The 22145-nt window shown below is 42.2% G+C and overlaps 1 protein-coding gene across 1 annotated transcript in view; it reads left to right on the top strand.

Moving 5' to 3' along the window:
• The window catches only part of LOC138262020 (ATP-dependent translocase ABCB1-like), a 1142744-nt gene that overhangs the window by 769713 nt on the left and 350886 nt on the right, over window positions 1-22145 (top strand). Inside the window, exons 18-19 of the mRNA XM_069211672.1 lie at window positions 16805-16948; window positions 19429-19533. Of these exons, the coding sequence (XP_069067773.1) occupies window positions 16805-16948; window positions 19429-19533 (249 nt within the window). The remainder of the gene's footprint in view (window positions 1-16804; window positions 16949-19428; window positions 19534-22145) is intronic.

Here is a 22145-nt window from a genome sequence, read left to right as displayed (position 1 = left end):
ATTGATGAAGTGCTGGAACTTTTCAAACACTCAACACGAGTCACAGATCTGGGTTAAATCCATCTTTCCTTTAATCACCATGCCACCCCAGTTTGGACCCAGGCATATGCAAACCAGCCTTGACCCTGTTCCCCATGGGAACAATCACACCCGAACTGTCAGGCCCTCCCTGGACCAGAAACAAGAGTCCTGGGACCAGTTTCTGGGTAAAACACCCCCTCACCAAGCTAGATTGAATCCAGTGGCACAGTGAGCAAGGGACCCACATCTAGGCAAACCCTTGCCAAATAGCATCAACATAGAAACACAGAAGATGATGAACAGAGTCCTGAAACATTTCAGACACTCAGACCCAATAACAGATCTGGGTTAAATCCATCATTTTTGGTCACTATGCCACCCCAGTTCAGGCTGGACTGTTACTGTAGAGGTCAAGACCGATATGCAAATGGCTAAAGTATAACCATTCATCAGCAAGGCTATTTTGAACCTGGTGACACAGTGAGCATGGTACCCACATCTGAGCGAGCATACCCGTCTCACTTAGGGTGACAAATGCGAAAAGAACAGATGATGGATGGAATGCGGAATGAGTCAAACATTCACCCCCCTCACAGATCTGGGTTTAATTTTTGCTTGGCATGCCATTCCTGTTTGGACCCAGCCATATGCAAATCAGTCTTGACCCTGCTCCCTATGGGAACAGTCCAGCCCGAACTGGGTCCACACTGGGGTGGCAGCTGGGTTTAATCCATCAGTTTTTTTGCTTACCATTCCTTTCCAGTTTGGGCCCAGTCATATGCAAATCAGTCTTGCTCCTGCTCCCCATGGGAACAGTCTAGCCCGAACAGCCAGGCTAGGTCCTCCCTGGACCAGAAACAAGCATCCTTGGACTGGTTTCAGGGTATTACTCCTCTGAAAATATGGGAACTTCTAGGGTTTGACAGCATAAACTATTTACAAAAGGGTTATACTAAAAATGTAGCCTTGAATCACATAGATTTCCTCCTGCTCTTCTTCCTTCACTGCCAGGACCTTCTGTGCCTTCTAATTTGGGTTCCCTCCTGGTCCCATTCCAAGTACTCCTTTTCCGTTTTTTTTGGTCCTCTTGATCCTCACCCTGGGACTGGATTGACTAGTTCTGGTCACTCTGGTACTGGTTTTATGAATCTAGGGCCGTATTTATACTCCGTTTGCGCCGAATTTGCGTCGTTTTTTTCGACGCAAATTCGACGCTAAACTAACGCCAACTAACGCCATATTTATACTATGGCGTTAGAGGCGTATAGCGCCAAAGTTCCCGGAATGTGCGTCATTTTTTAGCGTGAACCCCTTCCTTGCGTTAATGATATGCAAGGGAGGCGTTCCCGTCTAAAAAATGACTCCCAGGCCTTTACGTGGTATTTATACTCCCGGGCAAAAGAGACGCCCGGGAGTGGGCGTGGCTAAAAACGGCGCATTTGCGCCGCTTTTTAACGCCTGGGTCAGGCATGGCGTTAAGGGACAAGTGGGCTCAAAATGAGCCCAGAGTGCCCTCCCCTGCCCCCAGGGACCCCCCCTGCCACCCTTGCCCACCCCAGGAGGACACCCAAGGACGGAGGGACCCATCCCATGGACATTAAGGTAAGTTCAGGTAAGTATTTTTTTTTTATTTTTTGTGGCATAGGGGGGCCTGATTTGTGCCCCCCTACATGCCACTATGCCCAATGACCATGCCCAGGGGACAGAAGTCCCCTGGGCATGGCCATTGGGCAAGGGGGCATGACTCCTATCTTTACAATGATAGGAGTCATGTTGATGGGGGATGGGCGTCGAAAATAAATGGCGCAAATTGGGTTACGATGATTTTTTCGACGTAACCTGACTTGCCCCATTTTAAGACGCCCATGCGCCATTTTCCCCCTACGCCGGCGCTGCCTGGTGTACGTGGTTTTTCTCGCGCACACCAGGCAGCGCCGGTCTGCTTGCGCCGGCTAACGCCATTCAATAAATACGGCGCCCGCATGGCGCTTCAGAATGGCGTTAGCCGGCGCAAAACTTTTTGACGCTAAACTGCGTTAGCGCAGTTTAGCGTCAAAAAGTATAAATATGGGCCCTAGTGCTTCTAGTTCTAGTGTTTTGTGAGTGTAGTCTACTGGCCCTTCCTTGTGTTAGCCATTCCTTGACCTCCCCATCCTGGTACTACAGATCCTCTCCACCCGGATCCTGCTGGTTTGCTGGGTCCTTCTACCTAGCCCTGTCATGCTGGTTCTCCTAGGTCTGGCAGTCTAATGGTAATAGCATGCTTCTAATTGCACTCTTTTTTCCCATAGCCATCAGATTTCCATGCTTTAATCTGACAAGACTGTAGAGACAGACTTTTGAAACTATAAGATTCCGGCTGAAAAACTGTCTGGTAGTCTCATCCAAAATAAATGGAACCGCAAACACTAGAACCTACAAGGTAATCAGCTTCATCTAATTCTTACTTTTTCTGGTTGTGTGGGAGGAGTTGTCACGTCTCTGTTGTATAGCTGATAATCCAGAGTAGGCACAGGAGTAAGAGCCAAGGCGTGGGATTTTTGATTGCCATGGAGGTTGTTATAGGAGAGATGAGCCACTGTGTGTGAGGCATAGGCCGCAGAGGGTAGAGCCCAATGGTGCTCAGAAGTGGATAGCTTAGGTGCTGGTACAGCTCGCACTCATGGTGCTCCCCACCAATGTGTTTCCTCAGGCGTACAGTGAACAGAGCTGATAGCAAGCAACCAGGAGTGGTTGTGGCTCAAGAATGAACCTCTTTCCTGAAAATACCTGAGGTTGCCACTGAGCTTGGCTTTTTGAATACATTGTTTGCTTTTTGGTCTGCTTGCCTGCCGATCCATTGGTTTGTGCCCATCTCTGCCCTTTCAGTCTACCTGACCAATTGTCAGGTGGCGGCATGAATCGGAACATCTAAAGAGGTGGAAGGGGGGCTCCAAGGGGCCCTAGAGTGCTGGTGTGTGGCAGGGGAGCCTGTTGAGGGAGAAGACATCACTTGAGGCCGGTGGCATCAGCACCAGTTCATATACCGATTTGGAGTGCCATCTCAAGAATCCGTGTCTATCCTGCACTGAGACAGAGAGTTCACTGCTGTCTCGCCTTTACCGCCAGGCTCTGGCTGTATCGTCCTATTCCTCTTGTTTTGGTCATTTTGATTATCCATGTTCTGGTGTAATATGGTTCCTATGAGTTTAGTAGGACTGTCTATATGCCTACAAGAACTTCACAATATAGAGATTCAGTCTACATATATCATCAGTGAATGTTGCTTTGTTTTGGCTAGCTCACAGTACCACAACCAAATCCCTAAACTGACCGTGGTAAGAGATGTTATTGGTAAGCTCAAACATGACCACTCTGTATACCAAGTAATTAGTGGAAACAGATCTACCTTTTCGTTTGTCACTCATGCATGCATTCTGAAAACACATTTTCAAAACATTTATTGAAATGATTGGATTCTTGAAAAGAAAGCATGATCTTAGAATATTAGAAAACGTAAATATCTAACTGTAATCAGCATTTTTAAAATGGTGAAAAATGTAAACAAGTCAACCATGTTAATTGTTACTAATGTTACCTTACTCTTATCTGTTACTAATACGTTACAAAAGAAAGCATAGTGAAATACCCTCTTCCAGATCAATTGGGATAGTCTAACTCCCCATGCCTGATCTTATGTGCCAGGAAGCTGGTCTAAGTGTACAAGTTTTCTTCCTTTGTAGGATGAAGGTCAGAGTCAGCAGAGCTGCATCTCTGTCACAGTTCACAGTGGTTTCATGATAATCTCAGCATAAAGTGGTCCTCTCACTGAGTGTAGCATGGATGCTATTTATAGATTATAACACTTTCCTTATCACACTCTAACAGAGGAACAGAACAGCTACTTTGGTTTGTCTAGCATAAATGAACGGGCACACTGAAAAAAAACCAAGGGCTTTGCATTGAGATTGTACAATGTGGATCTAAATGTGCACATTACGGAGTGACAATGCCTACCAAGAATAAATGCCTATGCAGCATATTCTCATGTTAGTGGAAAAATATGTAAAAAGTCACCATTGGAAAAATGTGTCAAGCAAAAATGGGAACCTAAATCAGAAACTAAGTGCAGTCCTTACAACACTGGTCCCCGTCTTTGTCATTCCACTGGTACTGCATCCACTGGTCTCATTGGTCATCATGGCTCTGATTGTCCTGGTCCCTATGATCCTTGCTTGCTTTGCCAGATATCCTAGTTCTTGGTCCTCCTGCTCTACTTGGTACTTCAGGTCCTGATCCCCTTGATTCTGGTCCCCTGGTTCTCCTCGCCCAGTTTGTAGTTCTACTTATCCTATTCCTTCTAGTTGATGTAATCCTCCTCCATCACGTTGTTTGTGCAATGGCCCTAGTCCACCAGCATCTGATCTGGCTAGTTCTCCTGGTCCTCCTTCATTTTGTCATTTTACTCTTGGCCCTGGTCCTCTTGCTCCTTGTCATTCTAGTTTGGCACTAACCTGTCCTGATCTCCTTTATTCAAGTCATCATGTTCTTAGCCTTCCAAATTGGTCATCCTGGCTACTGTAATACTGGACTCTCCTTTTCTGGTACTCTTTTTCCTCCTTTTCATCCTAATGTTCCTTCTTGTCCTAGTATAGCAGGCTTTGATCCTCCTGGGTCTCTGTGACTCAATCTTCCAGGTTCCCTTGGTTTTGCTCCTACAGGTACTCCTTGCCCTAGTCCTAAAAGCCTTTGTCCTACTGGCTGTAGTTGCTGGGCTATCTGCTCCTGATTCTCTAGACCCTGTTCTCCTAGTCTTACTCATTCTAAGTCTGGTTGACTCACAGTCTTTGTTCTATTCCTCATTTTATGCCCACTGGACTTGATTGCCTTGTTTCTGATGCTCCTTGGCTGCGTCTCTGTAAACCTAGTCCTCTTGGTCCTGGTCTGTCTGACCAATGTAGCCTTTCCAGACCCCTATTTCCAAGTTCTTCTTGTGATTTCCTGATTCTCTTGATCATCGTTCCCTCAACCTGGCCATTCTGATGATCCACACCCTGTTTCTCCTGGTACACCAGCTCCCGGTCTTGCTGGTCTCCTTAGTTTACCTAGTTATCATGTCCTGGTCCTTCTAGGCCCCACCCCTTAGTCCTTGCCCTCCTGGCTTGAATCCTTCTGGTCCTCCTGGACCTGTGCCTTGTCTTTGTGGTCCTTCTAGCACTGCAACCACTGGTCTACACCCTCTTGGGCCTGGTTCTCTTTGGTTGGGTCCTTCTGAGCTTGGTCATTTTGGACCACTTCCTCCTAGTCATCCAGGTCCAGTCCACTTGGTCTTCCTGGCTCTGGCCATTCTGGTCCTCCTGATATTACTCACAAGGTTGCAGTCTTTCAGCTTCATTTGACACTCTGGACCCTGGTCCTAAGGTCATGGTCACCCTACTACTTTGCATGGGCAGTGCAGGGGCCACCATGCACAGCCCTTACGCGCATTTCACTGGTCGATTCCGAGCCAGTGTCAATGTTAAGGTCCTCTTCACCACAGGCCAGTGGGCAAAAACACTGTTTCCGCCCACCGGGCCCTGCAGTGAACTTGGAATAGGGCCGGTGGTGTCCTGGCGGCACTAGCGGTCAGGTGGCGGGTTGAGTTTGGCAGGCGGCCTCCACTGCACACCAAACTCACAATGATCACCTCAGTGTTACAAAAATAAAGGTACTTTAGTTTGGTGACACAAATGCCAAAAATACCTTAGAGACTATGGGCCAGATGTAGGAAGGGTTTTGCAACTCGCAAACGGTGAAAAATGCTGTTTGCGAGTCGCAAAAGCCTCTCCGTGATGCAGAAATGCATTTTGCGAGTCGGATCCGACTCGAAAAATGCATTTCCGACTCGCAAATAGGAAGGGGTGTTCCCTTCCTATTTGTGACTCGCAACGCTATGCAATTTCATTTGTGACCGCGAAAGCACACAGACTGCAATGGCAGTCCTGTAGAAGCCTTTGCATGGGCTCCCTGTGGCTGGCAAAAGAAATGTTGCAGCCCACAGGGATCCCCTGGAACCCCAGTGCCCTGATTACCTAGGTACTATGTATTATGGTCTTATAAGGGGGGACCAGTATGCCAATTTCGGGTGAAATACTGGATTACCAGTATGCAGTAACGCAATTTAGAGGGGAGAGAGAATAATCACTGGGGTCCTGGTTAGCAGGATCCCAGTGAACACAGTCAAACACACTGACATCAGGCAGAAATTGGCGATAACATGCCAAAAAGAGGGTACTTTCCTGCACTGCTTTGCTGCCGGGACCCAGTCTTGAGTCCTCAAAGGCCTTCCCTCCTGCTTGAACTCAGGTCTGCCAGAGTGACTCCATGGCCTAGTTGGCTGGCCTCCTGATCAGACCCTCAGGAACAGAAATGCTCCAACCACCTTGAACCCACACCTGCTCCCAGTCTGAGTGAGTCTTAACATCCCAAGTGGTGTCCTTCCACTCTTGGACTCTTAGGGCCCTATTTATACTTTTTGGTGCAAAACTGCACTAATGCAGTTTTGCACCAAAATGTTTTGCACCGGCTTGCACCATTTTTTAGCACCAGCTGGGCACCATATTTATGGAATGGTGCAAGCCGGTGCAAAGGGTAGGCTAGCGTAAAAAGAAAATGACGTTAGGTAGGCTAGAGTCAAAATAAATGACTCTAACCAGATTAGTGTTATTTTTTTATGCTAAGGGGCATATTTATACTCTGTTTGCACTGAATTAGCATCATTTCTTTTTACTCTAATTCGGTGCAAAACTAACTCCATATTTATACTTTGGTGCTAGACCGGTCTAGCATCAAATTTATGGAGTTAAAGTAATTTTTGGAAACTGGAAACCCACCTTGCCTTAATGAGATGCAAGGTAGGCATTCCTGTGCAAAAAATGACTCTATGGCCTTAACGCCATATTTATACTCCCATGGAAAAATGGTGCAAGGGAGGTAGGAGGGGTCAAAAAGTGAGGCAAAGCTTGCTTTGCCCCATTTTTTAATGCCTGGGTCAGGGCAGGCATTAGGGGACCTGTGGGCCTATTTCCATGGTGGAACACCATGGAATAAGCCCACAGGTGCCCTCCCCAAGCCCCAGGGGAACCCCCACCCACACCAGAAGGACTGCGGAGGATAGGGGACCCCATCCCATGTAAGTACGGGTAAGATTGCATTTTATTTTTGAAAGTGCCATGGGGGGGCTGAAATGGGCCCCCATACATGGCAAAGGGTGCAATGGCCATGCCCAGGAGACCCTTGTCCTCTGTGCTGGACATTTGGGGTGGTGGGCATGACTCCTGCCTTTTCTAAGGCAGGAGTCATGTTGCATGGTAGTTTTAGCACCATAAAATGACGCTAATCTGGTTAGAGTCATTTTTTTTTTTTTACTTTAACCTGCCTAAAGTCATTTTTTGGTACTAAACCCTCTTCTTCTATACTGCCAGCCCCACACGACTAAAGTCTTTTTTTGTTTTTTACTCTAGCCTACCCTTTGAACCGGCTTGCAGCATTCCATATATATGGTGCCCGGCTGGTGCACAGAAATGACATTAATGTGGCGCAAAAAAAGTATAAATCAGGGCTTTGGTGAAAGTATAAATATGGAGTTAGTTTTGCACTGAGTTAGGGTAAAAAAATGACGCTAATTCGGTGCAAACAGAGTATAAATATGCTGCAGAGTATAAATATGCCCCTAAATATGTTGTTAAGGCCATAGAGTCATTTTTTGCACAGGAACGCCTACCTTGCATCTCATTAAGGCAAGGTAGGTCCCCACTTCCAAAAAATTACTTTAACTCCATAAATTTGGCGCTAGATGGGTCTAGCACCAAAGTATAAATATGGAATTAGTTTTGCACCGAATTAGAGTAAATAAAAATTACTCTAATTCGGTGCAAACAGAATATAAATGCGCCCCTTAGTGCTAATGGTGCCTGGATAGCCAAAAGCCAAAACATGGGACTCAGAAGCTTTTGAGCTAAAAACTGCCATGAGAACTGAGGAAAGACTAGGACCAGCATGCTTGTTTATCTGCCAATCTCATCACCGGTAGACCTGACTTCATGGCAGCTCCACTATGGTTTTCTCCACTGCAGCAAACTTTTCTCAGCAGACTTTTGCTTCAGTGCTCTCCTTCCTCGTGAAAGTCTTTTCGGCTGCAGCCTCAACCTGCTGGAGGTTTTTGACTTCCATTCCAGTCTGAATGAAGAAATCTTCATGGCAACTTTGTACAGCGGCTCCCCGATGATGATGCCTCCCTCATCGGGCACTTCCTGCAGCCTTACGTAGCTGAAATTCAATCTTCTCAGAGAGTTTCTCTTCAAATTTCTTCTAAGTCAGAAGGTAAGCACCAACCAGGCCCACTCTAGGTGTGGACAAAATTGGTGGAATTTGATTCTGCAGAATTCCACAGAATTCCATTTAATGTTTGCAAGATTCAACAGAATTCCGCGATATGTGGGCATTTGGCGATATTTTCATAGAGCAAAATGTGCACTTGCATGTGCTAACGCGTCCCTTTATGATTAATTTATACACTCGGGGACTCGTTTTAGGCCAATGAATCTTTCGTCCCTGATTGAAGACACCTTAGGACGAGATAGCTAATCAGCATGTCAATCAATATGTCAATAACGTCATCAATGTTTACCACAACAAGACAATGCACCTTAGTCAAAGACATTTAATAAGACTCAGGACACCACCATCATCTCTCAGTCATGAATAACCACATCAGTTTAGTGCGATTTGTAATATTTATTCCATATTGATTACAATTCTACTAGCAAGTTTATTAATCTCAAAATCAAGAAACACATTAGCATAGTCACAATATGGCAACTCTGATAAGACTTCATCAAAGCAAGAACCACGAATATTAGAACATAACACAACGTCAACATAGATCAATCTCAGCAGAGTAACGTTAGCGCAGTATTTCAACAAAGCATAGATTCAGTCATTTGTCTATTTCCGTCTGTTTAGTGAACCCCTTAACTAACCTTGAATTAGCATTGGCATGTTGGGCTTCATGCAAAACAATTAAGCAACATCAATTTGGAAAAACCTCTAACTATGGTCTCTGACAAAAGAAGCAGTTGGTACCTAGAAAGGAAAAGCAAACAATCACAATTTCATTGTCATATAGTAACCTTCCGTGTTGGGTCAGCATACAGATTCTGTCTTCGTCCTCAGGACATTAGTTGATTCGCCATCAGTCAGGAACTCAGCAAGTCGGGTAAGAAGGGTAAAAGGGTACTTCCCTCATAAGGAGGTAAAGTATATATGGGCAATATAAGGGCAAGGATGGTTTTAAGAACCAGACCACAAAGTCTCTATGCAGAGTGACAAAGTGTCTGGATCAACAGCATCTCTCCCTCCTCTATCTGAATGGCTCCCCGTGTCTTAGTTTTTTATCCCTTTTCTGTTGTACAGTCCCCTAAAATGTAATTGGTTGGGGTCGGTACCCCACTATCTCCCTGCAATAGGGTTTCAATTAGCTCATTGAATTTGTCACCCCATAACAGTTCTCACATAGTTTATTGGTCCTTATGATTGACGTCTTCAACGGGTAGAATGTCCGGTATGATTTCATACTCTCGTCGTCCTTTGCACATCTTCAGTCAGTGGCTCCATTGTCTGTACCGGTTCAGGCGACCTTTTACCTGGTATTAATCTGCACTGTTGCATTCAGCTAAAATGTTTCTACAAGCAAGTCGAATTTCATTAGAACTGATCTACTACAGTTACATTCATCTTCTAGCTCTGGAAAACAACAAGAGTTCATGTCCTTCAGCAAGTCAGCACATTGCACGTTAGAAAAACACATTTAATATGGAAGCAGGCAGCTAGGCCTCGACTCATGCTAACTAAGGCCTAATGATTTATTAGCAGTACTTTAGCAGATAACCTTTCAATATTAGTGCAAAAACTATATCTTAACATAAATTTCATCATTATTAGTCATTTTCATTAGTCATCGTATACATTGACGGCCACTCTCCGTGGGCACATTTCAAGCACACGTTTAGCAAAATACATTAATACAGTTTCTATGCGGCATTATTACACACTAGTTCATAAACATTTCATGTTAATATTCAATATATGAGCTACGCTCTCTCACATCCAAAAACAGGTGCTAGGCTGCATTTTGTGCTAGGAAAATAGCACAGCAAAATGCCACTCAGCACCTTTACATAATAAGAAGTGATTACTGCAGAGTAAGGGCGCAGAGGGATATGCAGTAACTTTTAGAATGGGGCTGCAGAGGAAAGAGTCTTGTTATGTTCAAAAACCACTGCAGATTAAAGTTTAATCTACAGTGCTTCATAAATTTAGAGGGACTGCTCCCTCTTCCAGCCCTCTTTAGAAACAATTTACTTCAGAATAATTCAGCCTGCAGGGCAGCAGAGGTAATTCTACATTACAAGAAAAATGTAGAAGTACCAAATTCCTCCAATTCTGCACAGGCCTAGGAAAATCCACTTTGTTCCATCATGGAAGGCCATATTTTTCTACTTGCGACTAGATGGCCACGGTTTGTGCTTTGATCTTCTACGCACTATTTCTTATCTTACACTTAACAAATTCATAACTCTGACACTACTAGTTGAGTTTTTGTTGGTCTTATGTCAAATGATTTATTGAAATGTGTTCTATTTTTTCTACATATGCGTGGGATTTTTCTTGTGTTGTGTTCTCTAAGTTAATCTTGATTGAATTTGTGGCAAGCTACCAGAATAGTAAGCACATTTTAATTTAGAGTCATTTGTGGTCCACCCTGGCATTAACTGTTGCTTGAGCAGGATTAACACCCCACTCAACCAACAACCCAAATTCTCACGTGGACCAACTGGCCTTGGTTTCCCTAGCCTTCTTAGTCTCCTGGTCCTCCTGCCCCATCCTAACCCTTCCAGTCCTCCTGTGCTTCTAGTTTTCCGGTTCTATCTTGCTGTCCATTCAACTCTTGTCCCCTGTATCATGATCCTTCTGGGTCTTGTCATCCTCATCCCTGGGAACTGTTGTTTCTAGTTCCCATGTTTCCCTTGTTCATGTACTCTTTGTCAGTCTAGTTTAGTGTACCCTTGACTCTGACCCATGTCAACTTCCTGATCCTAGTCCCACTGGGCCTTGACTTCCTGGTTCTTTTAATTCCTCTGATCCAGTTGATCTGTGGTTTTCTAGTCCTGCTATCCCTGGCTTTGTGGTCTTATTGGTCCTATGTCCTCCTTGATTTGATCTCCATTTTCTTGGTCTTCTTGTCTCTGTCTTTCTTTTCATTGGTCTCCTGGCAGTGATCCTCTTGGGTCTGTCAACCCGGGTGCGCTACTACTGGCCTTTTTTATGCTCACCCTTCTGGTCCTGGTCAGTGCTCTCAGGTCTTCCTAACCCCCCCTCATTATTATGGTCCCGGACCCTCTGTTCGTTTTGCCCTTTGTCCTTCTGTTACATTGGGCCCTCATCCAATGGGTCCTACTTCTACTGGCCCACCTGAATCTTCTCGCCCTGTTCCCATCACTCGTAACCTTGTTTTTACTTGTCTTGTTCCTCCACACACTGATAACTCTTCTCCTCATGGATTAGATCTGCTTGGGCCTGATTCTTCTTGCCCTAGTCTTCATGGCCCTAGTTATTCTATCCCTCCTGGAGGTCAACTTCCTGACCTTTGCCCTCCCAATCATCTTAATCCTCCGCTTACTGATTATACTTATTCCTTTGCAGGCTCCTATCACAATGAATTTTGTCAGTCATAACCTCCATGTCTGTCACTCAGATTATTTTTTTGTTTCTAGATTTCTTTTGCTGAGCCAGAAATACCAAGGAAAGAAATGATGACCCAGAAGACACAGCACTTTGCCCACTTAAAACACTGCTTAGCATGTTAAAAACAAAGCTACCATTCCCAAGATATATTGGCCGGGTGATGAAAACATCAGTGTGGCAGAAGGGCCACTCATGGCATGAGGTCAATAAGCATCTATACCAGAAACACACTCTGCTGAGTGAATAGTATGAAACTGTGTGTTTATTTAGCTGGCTGCTGAGTGAATAGACACCTTATCCCTGAACTACCCTGATGTACAGCTTACCTGTCCTCTGCTTTCACTTCCCCTGTTCCAGAGAAATTCCATTACTGTGTCTCAATCAATTTATCTCCTGTAAGAATACCAAAGCACTGTTCCTGCAAGCACCAATTGCCTAAAGCATGTGGCCTTCCTTCTATGACCCAGATATCACCTAGCTCTTTGCATTCCCTGTTTGCTGCTGCTTGACAACTGCTGCTATGTTGCAAGTCTGAAATACCAAGCAAGCACATTTTCCATAAACAAAAAGCCCAAAACTAGCACAATGCCTTACTCAAGAAGCCAGAATTGAGCCCAGCCCTCATCAGTCATCAAAAGGAAGATTATCACATTAAAGAAACATATTCTCATAATTGAAAGACATATATGTATCATGCTTTAAAACTATACTCATTATTCTTTGCAGCTAGCCAAATACTTTTTGACTCCGGCACCAAATATCTGTATGTCTTATTCTGAAGACCATGAACAGAAGTTTAATTCCTCCTTTTTTATTTTAATATCATATTAACATAAATGTTTTATTCAAAATTGAGTCTACATCTAGACATTGGTATGTGCACGACTTTAAAATGCTTCACACATGCTTCAACCCCTATGCTAGGTGGCCACCACCCTACTATTTTCTGGAGTCCCTTTTATTCTTCATGTTCAGCTAAATAAAGACCTTCATCATACTATTTATCTGGCCTCCAGCTAAATAATACCTCATCTCCACCATTTATTCTGCAACTGGATAACCAGTGACGTTTCAGCTATGTAGCATGCCACTGATTAGAAAATGGAGATTATGCACTATTTTGCCAGTTGGCTGGTAAATAACAGAGATTATGCACTACCTTGATGTCGGCTGGATAAATAGCCATTTCCTTTGAGAAAACCTGCTTCTCTTTTTTTTTTTAAAATATGTAAAAACAGTTATAGTAAATGAAGTAAAAACGAATTGAAATTAGCCAGTTATGTATAGCTGAGGCAGAGATTTCCTGCCTTTTTAACCACATGTGCGTAGAGATTAGATATATTTCATTGAATTGACATCCCATCTTTCTAAAGCTGTAGATAACAAGCCATTTAAAATCTCTGCCCTCTGGTGGGGTGCTGAGAGATATTCAGAGAGAAGCAATATTTTCCTGCATCTTGCCCTCACTTATGTTTCTTTAAGTAAGACAACCAGGATATATTACATATGCTGGTGAAAAAAAAGATTAAAGGCATATTTTTGTTTATAAATATTAAACATGAAAAGACAATTTATTTTACATTGGAACAATTTTAAGACTGTGTTTAGTAAAATGAAAACCGTGCAGTTCATTGAGAATATATTTAGGATAACGATCTTAAAGGTAGCAGGTAGTTGCAGAAAGCACATTTATGTTACATTTGAATTTTAGTTTGTTTAGAATGGGGAGCAAATTAGTGGATGTTGTCAGTTCAGCAGACTTTGGAGTTATAATAGTCGTTTATTGTTTTGATGCCACAGAGTGCCAATTTGACAATTGAAAAGAAGCACTGCATTGTAAAAGAAAGAGAGCATTCTTGAGATTCAAGGGACATCTAACCACTCCCTTGTGCCTCAGGCTTCTACTCACTGAGTGACATTGGTATGCGTAGATCCTATTTACATTGAGAATAACTTGAGACTGTAGGCCCAGTCTCATAAAGTTTGCATATCTTCTTACACACCATTACTGCTTGTCCTAGCATTTGCCACAGACAACAGAGCATCTCGCAGTTTGAAACAGAATATCTGACAATTTTGTGGGTGAGATACAAATTAAGTAGTTGCTGTACACCAAGGGCCTGATTTTTAAATTTTTAGCTTCGCATTTGCGTCATTTTTTGACATGAAAATGGCGCAAACGTACAAAATATAATTGAATTTTGTGAGTTCACGCTGCTTTTGCGTAAAAAAAATGATACAAATGCGGTACTAAAAAAGTATAAATAAGGCCCTAAATGTCCAGGAACTGTTTTTCCCAGCACTATGGTATATATATTATATACTGATAGCATGCCATGGTGGGCTATATTGGTCATTAAAGGCCTGCTCCATTGTAAAAGGCCTGAGCCAAAGGTGAGGGCCTTTAACAAGTGAGCAGCACTTTAATGCCAGTATAGCCCAGATGCAAAAGGATAAAAGGCTATTAGAACAATGGAATGTTGGCATGTCCATTGAAGACAATGGAGTGCTGTGGGCTTTTACTGGCCGGTAAAAGCCCGCAGCGCCAACATTCCAATGTTCGCTTTGTTCACAGCAACAGCTGTGAACAAAGCCTCACAGACCCCGAGGGGATTTTAATCCCCTTGGGCTCAGTGAGCAATTTGTTTTATTGCTTTGGCTCGGGCATTTAACGTGGGAGCGGGCCTTTATTGGCTGGTAGAGCCCGCTACGGCGGGTTCTAAGGCTATGTTAGAACATTTTGCCAGTAGAGAGCAAAATGTTGTAATTAATAAAACAAAGGGTTCATGGAGCCTGACGGAATTGAAAGCCCCTTGTGCTCTGTGAGGCCTATATACACAGCAAGAGCTGTGAACAAAAAACATCGGAATGTTGGCACGCTGGGCTTCTACCAGTCATTAGAAAACTGGAGCACTCTATTGTTTTCAATGGAGCTCCCAATATTCCAATGTTCTAATAATGGCTTGAACCATGTGACCCATAGAGTTCCATGAAAGATCACATGCTACTCCTAGCTTAGGATCTTTCAGATCTTGCAATTGAGCATCTGCCTATACAAGTTACAGACAATTCAACACGACTCATTCGTATTTGCCAGAATCTTTTCCACTTGGACGCAGTACTTTCAGTTTCATCTCCTTAGTTTTCTAAGCATGAGTCACCCACAGAGTGTCCCGATCTCTTGCCTTCTGCTTCTTTTATTGTTTTTGACTGGAACAGCACTGCACGGTCTCTTTCTTTCCCCTCGGCTTCACCATATGTGCTTCTTCTGTTCTGCTCCTGAATTAACTTTCGGGATCAGATTCTTCCATTTGCCTGATTCCTGACAACACTCTCAAACTGACTGACTACGCAAATCAAGGTCAATGATTTGCACAGTTTAATCTTCTTCCTAACCACAGTTTAGTGTAAATCCCCTTCATTCTTGGACAAGTGTAATTCATGGCAAAGATTCAAATTGCTTGAGCGGCCAGTTCTGTCTTGCCATCCTTTGATCAAACATGCTCTAGATTGACTAAATCTATTAATATGTTTGGCACAGTCTGCATTTTTAGTGTATGTTTAACTATTGCAATTCTAATGTTTAATATTGTTTTAATATACCTTTATTTAGTTGTGCGTGTAGCTCTCGATTTGATAATATTAATGTTTGTAAATGATGACATATCATTTTGCGCCTTACATTTAAGAACAATATATACCATTTCAAATCCCCTGATGTTCATGATGTGTTTAAAATTGAACAGTTTCTCCTCTCGTAACTTTGCACATTTGGTTTTAAACTTCAGGAGCTTCACATAATATGACTTTTGAGACTTTTGAAAGGTTTGCCATTTTATCAGCCAATTGTGGCACAAAGAAAGTGTAATTATTGTAAAGAGCTGTATGTGTGCCTGTGGTGCTTGATAACTGTCCCCAATACTTGCCACCACCCCTGGCAAATCGTTGCAACTGTGCACCTTCTCCCACTTTTCAAGAGCCCCACCTTGCCTAAGCACACTGCACCAGGAGAATCTAGATAGTAGCTTGCCTACAGACAGTCCTAGGCAATGCTGCAGGCAGTCCTGTGCACATCCTGCAATAGGAAATTGCTATAGAAGTGGGAGCTGAGCACCTAAACATTGCTGTTGCGGAGCCAGATGAAATAAAAGATTTCTGCTAAACCAAAGTAAGGTAAGCATAATTTGACGTAATCGGCAGAGTAGCTGTTTATTTCAATACATGATGGACTACAGACTCCGGTCACCTCAAGCTGCTTGCAGTCAGCATCCACCGTCCAACCTGCCAACGCTGAATGCTGCTTCACCAGTATTCCTAGAACCATCAACAACAGTGGTTCCTCAATGGAACCCATATCTATAAGTCTTACAATATTACCTAAAGTAAGTTTAGAAACCCATCTTTAAGAACATATACTACAACATTACACAAAGTTTCTGACTTTCTTGGCATTTGAGAAAGCCACACACTCGAAAGAGTGAATACTAAACAGTAAAAAGCAGAGATGAACGGGCAAGCAGCCGTGTTGCAACACATATCTATAGGAGGACTGCCATCAGAACCTTCTCACAACACAGCACTAGTCATAACCCTTATTTATGACGATAATCGAGACTGAAACCCACAAGGAGTTTCATGGATAAACACTTGTGTGCATGATCAGACCCGAGGTAAGTTGAATTGGAATGCGGTTGTGATTATTTTTAAAATATAACACATGAAATCTGCAAAGATTGTTTTCCTATTTGGAAAAAATGTGAAGCATCTTTATTGTATAATTGATAGGGTTTAGAACCAGAGTGAGGATGCGGTGTTTTTAAAAAACCATAACATCTCATTGTTATCGTATGGTGCATATTATTACAAAATGGTGTGCAAAGAGATATTGTAAGCCACGAACTCCAAGACTTCTGTTGATGCAACTTGTCTTTGTGATGTACATGACATCATAACTGTTTTTAGACAGCGTATCATTTCTTGCAGATCTTTTTTTTTTAAAGTGCACCTTTTCTCTTTGCAGGACGATCTTCCTGAGGTCCCTTTTTCCACCGTTCTTGGTTGGAACAAACCAGAGTGGGTTTACCTTGTGGTGTGCTTCATTGCTTCTGTGATCGCTGGGTGTGTTTGGCCTACGTTTGCACTATTGTATGGAAAGTTGTTTGGGGTATGTTGATATCACTGAATTACATTTCTAGCAAGTTTCACATGCTGACAATTTGTTTTGTGATTTGACAATTAGCTAATGGCCAACACTGAACATTCATACAGCGTATGAACTATGTAACCTCTGCAGTTCGCAGAATAGTTCAATGGTGATGTGAAATAAATCCCTCCTTACAAAATGCCAAAAACGTACTTGTGCACAAACCTTATCACTCTGTCTCAAATGCCAGAGCAATGACCTGTGAGAAATCAACATCTTCAAAAAACTATATGTAGAAGTATAATGTATACCTTTCCATACCAAATATTGCTGTCTGACAATTGTATGTTGCCTTTGTAAATTACTCTCTGTCGTTGTATTCTTTTCGAATATCAGCACATTTTGAGACTACATAACTACAAATTTTACAACTACAGACAGATAGCGGGAAAGAGAGAAAATAGGGCGAGGCAGAGGATTCCAATCTAATCTGTAACTAGCATTGAACATATCTGCAAACATCAGCCAAGCAATGCAACAGAACGCAGAGAAAGCCAAGTTCAATGCAACAAAAACAAAGAAACAAACTATGAACCCGCTTGTGAAACTCTGGATGAAACTGTTCGATATGCTTGTGATACCAAAACTTTAACAAGGCAGCTTCGTCTGCAGCATTGCACAAGTCAAAGATTATATTAAGTGAAAGTCTACCCCACTAGAAAGTACGCATTTATCTTTCTGCAAACAAGTATTGTAAGCCCTCACGATTTTTCAAAGCAGGAACTAGGAAGATATCCATTAATTTTTTACACACACAAACAGAGAACAAATGTAGGATAAACCTCGAAAGAAGTAAAAACTATTTTTCCATTACAAAGCACTATAGACATTAGACATTGGAAATGGGCGGTCTAACCAAGGTGGCGCGCACACAATGGAAAAGTATAGACACAACAGTCAAAAACAGGAAAAACTCAGAAGCACAGTACCCGAATCTGACATTGAATTAAATCAAGCCAAAGAGTGCATGTGATAAAATTTTTACAAATAAACAATAACATGAAGTGCTACAATAAAAGTCCATATAGAATCCAAACACAGACAATAAAAGACCAAATACAGGTGCATTGACTGTATGTTAGACATTGCAAAAACACGACACACTCGCAGACCTGGAAAGCAGAAAAAGATTTAATATGTCGATAGAGTGACCTTGACTTAATAGAAAATTAGATCGTTTTTCTCATGCACTAACTCACATGTGAATAGAAAATAAAGTACTGATATAGGGAACACCTTCACATGATCACTAACTTCCCAAAGCTAAAAGATGATCAGAAGATTCAGATCTTCCTATGAGAAGAAACAAAGAAATTATAAAAGGCTGTGACTGCATCTTAAACCAAAGGGGAAATACATGTAAATGGCCTCAAATAGCTATGACATTACCATTATGGTGGTAAATGCTGATCATGCACATCTCATTAATGTGAATCATGACCATGTACTGTTAGTTGAATGGTAGTCAAGATCTCATACGTTTCTGATCTAAAAAATGTGTACAGAGCCATTAGGTTTGTTACACACCTCAATAACAGTAAAGAAAAGAGCATAACATCTACTTAATATGTGATGTTAAGCCCTGCCCTGCCTCCTGATACAATGTTCATTTAAAATTTGCAGAGCATGTGGGACAAGTCTCAGAGCCTTTTAACAGAGGCTACAACATTTTTGTTAACATTGATGCTAGCAAACCACATTGTGATCTACAGCTACACCATTTCGATCCTGTGGGAGCAAGATGGCCAATGGGGCAAAAAAAGGATTTTTGACCTACTGGAACATCTAATTTTTTTTATATTTGCGATCCCACATGACTTATCGTCCAGATATCTCTATTTTATTCACCTTAATTTCTCAAAGACCTAAATGAAAAGATTAACACTAATGGCCTCATTCTGACTTTTGCGATCTGACTGCCAAACTGCCAATATGATGGTGGGGAGCTATGTTATAGAAGGAGCTGCTATTTTATTGGACTTCCAGGATAGTTGGTTCAAACAGATATGTATACCACACTCTCCCAGAAGGAGCATGTTGTATTTGGTAAGCAAGGAGGTCATGTGTATTTTTGGAAATATATCTTAGCCCGTTTTAAAATCATTTAATAACCAATATACGTTTATTGAATGATTTTCTTCTCTGAAGCAGCACCACCCATTTAACATTTATTAATCATTTAACATCTAAATTGTGAAGAAATTGTGTAATAGGCTGAAGTTTTAAAGTAATTGGTTAAATGTAACTGGATTTTTTTTACATAAAATGCAGGCTTCCTTCATATTTGAATGAAATGTGCTATTCACAATTACAAGAAAGTTATGACAAAACTATTGTTCATACCAATAATTATTGTTTTGTTAATAACAGATGTTTAAAGAATGCAACTGTGAGCAAATGAGTACATTTTAGTTTCTTTAAAGCTGTTTTTTTATTAATAGGCTTATCAAGGAACTGATATTCGTGAAAGGAGCAGAGTAACAACTTTATTGAGTCTTATGTATTTCGTCATTGGGATAATTAGTCTATTTGCCTACATTATTATCGTAAGTGAATCAACGTTTTTGGCTATGGAAAATTAATCACAGTAAAACTACCTGTCAATAGATTTCCTGACAATTAGAGGCAATTTGTTCTGTAAAGAAACCTCTTCTATTTTGCATCATTTTACATGAAGTTTAAGCTGATAAGAAAGGATCTGCTTATAACTAGATGAGACCATCCTCAAAACAATATTCCATGATGTTCTTTTTTATAACTTTTTTAACTTTTTACAAGTTTTTAATCCAAAGATGTTATAATGCATTACCTGGCAGGTGCAGTTATTTCTGCACCTGGATACCCAAACACTTAGGGCTAGATTTAAGGGAAAATGACTGTGCGCATCGCTGAGCCAAATTTAGCAGTGTCACGCACCGTCATTTTCAAAATACAGTGATGTGACATATTTAATAGAATACGACGCACCCCTGTGTTTTCCCTGCACTGGCGTTGAATTTGCTGCCACCAGTGTGGAGAAATGGCTGCGCTGTCAGGGAGATTGTTTTTGTGAAGGAAGCAACACCTTCCTGCACAAAAACAATCTTAAATGATGATATGCTCTGTCTATGTGTGCTGCAGAATGCAGCACACTTAGAGCAAGAAACAAGGAGAAATGAAAGCATTTCTCCTTGCTTCGCCCTGATAACGCCATCCCTTGGGTGACATTATACTTTAGTTCTGCCTCAGGTTTATAAAAACTTGTAAATCTGGGGCAGTGTCAAAATGCAATGGGTATTGCTGTGGCACACCCACAGCAACACCCATTGCACGCCCCTTCCATGGAAAGTGCTGCATGTGAGGGGATTGTATTTAAACATATTTACAAGGTGGCACAAAGCCACAAAAGTGGCTTAACACCAACTTGTAAATACTGTGCAGTGCATAGTGCCACCGGACTATCACTAAAAGTGCAGTAGAGGCTCTTAAATATGCCCCTTAAACTATTATAATTAGGCATTTTTCAAGTGTGTGAATTATAGGTCCAATTGCAAAGTCTAAATATATAATTCCAGAGTGCAGCTAAGCAATTTCTGTATATTACAACTGTGGCTTATGAGCTGTAAGTAACAGAAGGATCTCTGTGACAAAAGCAGCAACCCACTGAGCCATGCATATCAAATACAGATCTGTTATCTGCATGGTACACCTTCTTTGCAGCAGGCATATTAAACCTCAGCAACACTTTAGATGAGTCAAAACTGCCATTAGACAAAAGTCTGCTCTCTCTCCAGCGGGTAATTTAATTGCCACAGATATTTTGAGACTTTTATTGTTGCCTAAAAAGTGCTGGATATGCAAGGAACTCTCTCAGAACAAATTTCAAAACACAATTTCGAGGGGAGGCTGGAAGGGTGGGGGGATGATATTGCAGTACTGTTGTAAAACCGTCCCCCAGTGCACAAAACCTGCCACCCACCCGTCCAGCCTCCCGGGAAATGCATGATGCCTGGAACAGGCAGTGAGACCTTGAAACAGGACAATTTTAGAATGACTATACGTCACACCGCCCATAAATTATCAGAATACTTCCTTAACAGTCCAGATCCATGCCTTTTCTGAAACTATCCTAAGTGTTACACCAAATGTTATTGCAGGCCACTCTTTCCTTGTTTCCAATGAAGCTACACTTTACTATATGTTTTTTCAATCATCATTAAGGAGAGAAATTGGCTGATTGCAACTGGAGTTGGATCAAACCCCTTTTTTGTATAAAGGTTAAGAAATTGGGTTACTGGCTGAGGGGTTGAAACTCTACTCAAGCAGCAGCCACAATTCTTATCAGGGTAAAGTCTCAAGCAAATCCCAAATTGCCCTGTGCCTTATCCTGTAGTAGCTTGGCACAAAAGCAGTTAGGCTTAACTTAGGCAATGTGTACCGTATGTATGAAGCACTTCAAGCAGTAATAAAGTGAAACCCAAAACAAGAAAAATCCCACACCAATTTAAAACAACCGAGTAAAATTTAATACATAATTTAAAACTAAAAGGATGGAAATCTAATAAGTAGATTAAGAGATATACAGTTTTAAAAGTTTAAGGAAAATAGCACCAAAATGGACAAAGAGCTACTCACGGCTATCTGGTCATGTGAGACCAGGTGAAAGTCACAAGTTCAGGATAACTATGATGGAGCATGGGCCAGATACTACATCCTGGTTAGTCCCACTGAGAGAGTTGCCTACACAATCCAGCACAAAGAGTGGAAGGGGCAGTGAGAAGAAAGGAGAGCATTGTGGGTGGACGTCAAAGTAGCCCCAAGGGAAGGTCATGCTTTGTGGGTGGTCTTCTCTGTAGCATGAAGATCCTGTTGGGCATCACAGATGGTCATGGTGGGAGATTCTCGTTGGTGGTTTCTACAAGCTGTGGATGGTGTACTGCTCTCGTTCTGCCAGGTGTCACTGGTGATCGCTTTAGTGCAGAGTCAGATTCAGCAGACCCTCACAATAATGGCCCGTCATTTTCGTGTGAAGGCCAAAAACTTCATGGGAGATCAACTAAGGCCACACTAAGGGCCCAGGACCTGAGGGTCACCACTTGTCTGTCAGGCAGTCACTCCAACCGGGGCTATCAGGACTCAGAAAGGTCCAGTTCAAGGTCCAGGCAGCAGGTCATCTGGG

Source organism: Pleurodeles waltl, chromosome 10 (genome assembly GCF_031143425.1).
Source record: "Pleurodeles waltl isolate 20211129_DDA chromosome 10, aPleWal1.hap1.20221129, whole genome shotgun sequence".
NCBI classification, from domain to species: domain Eukaryota; kingdom Metazoa; phylum Chordata; class Amphibia; order Caudata; family Salamandridae; genus Pleurodeles; species Pleurodeles waltl.
This window is presented reverse-complemented; position numbering and strand designations above follow the sequence as displayed.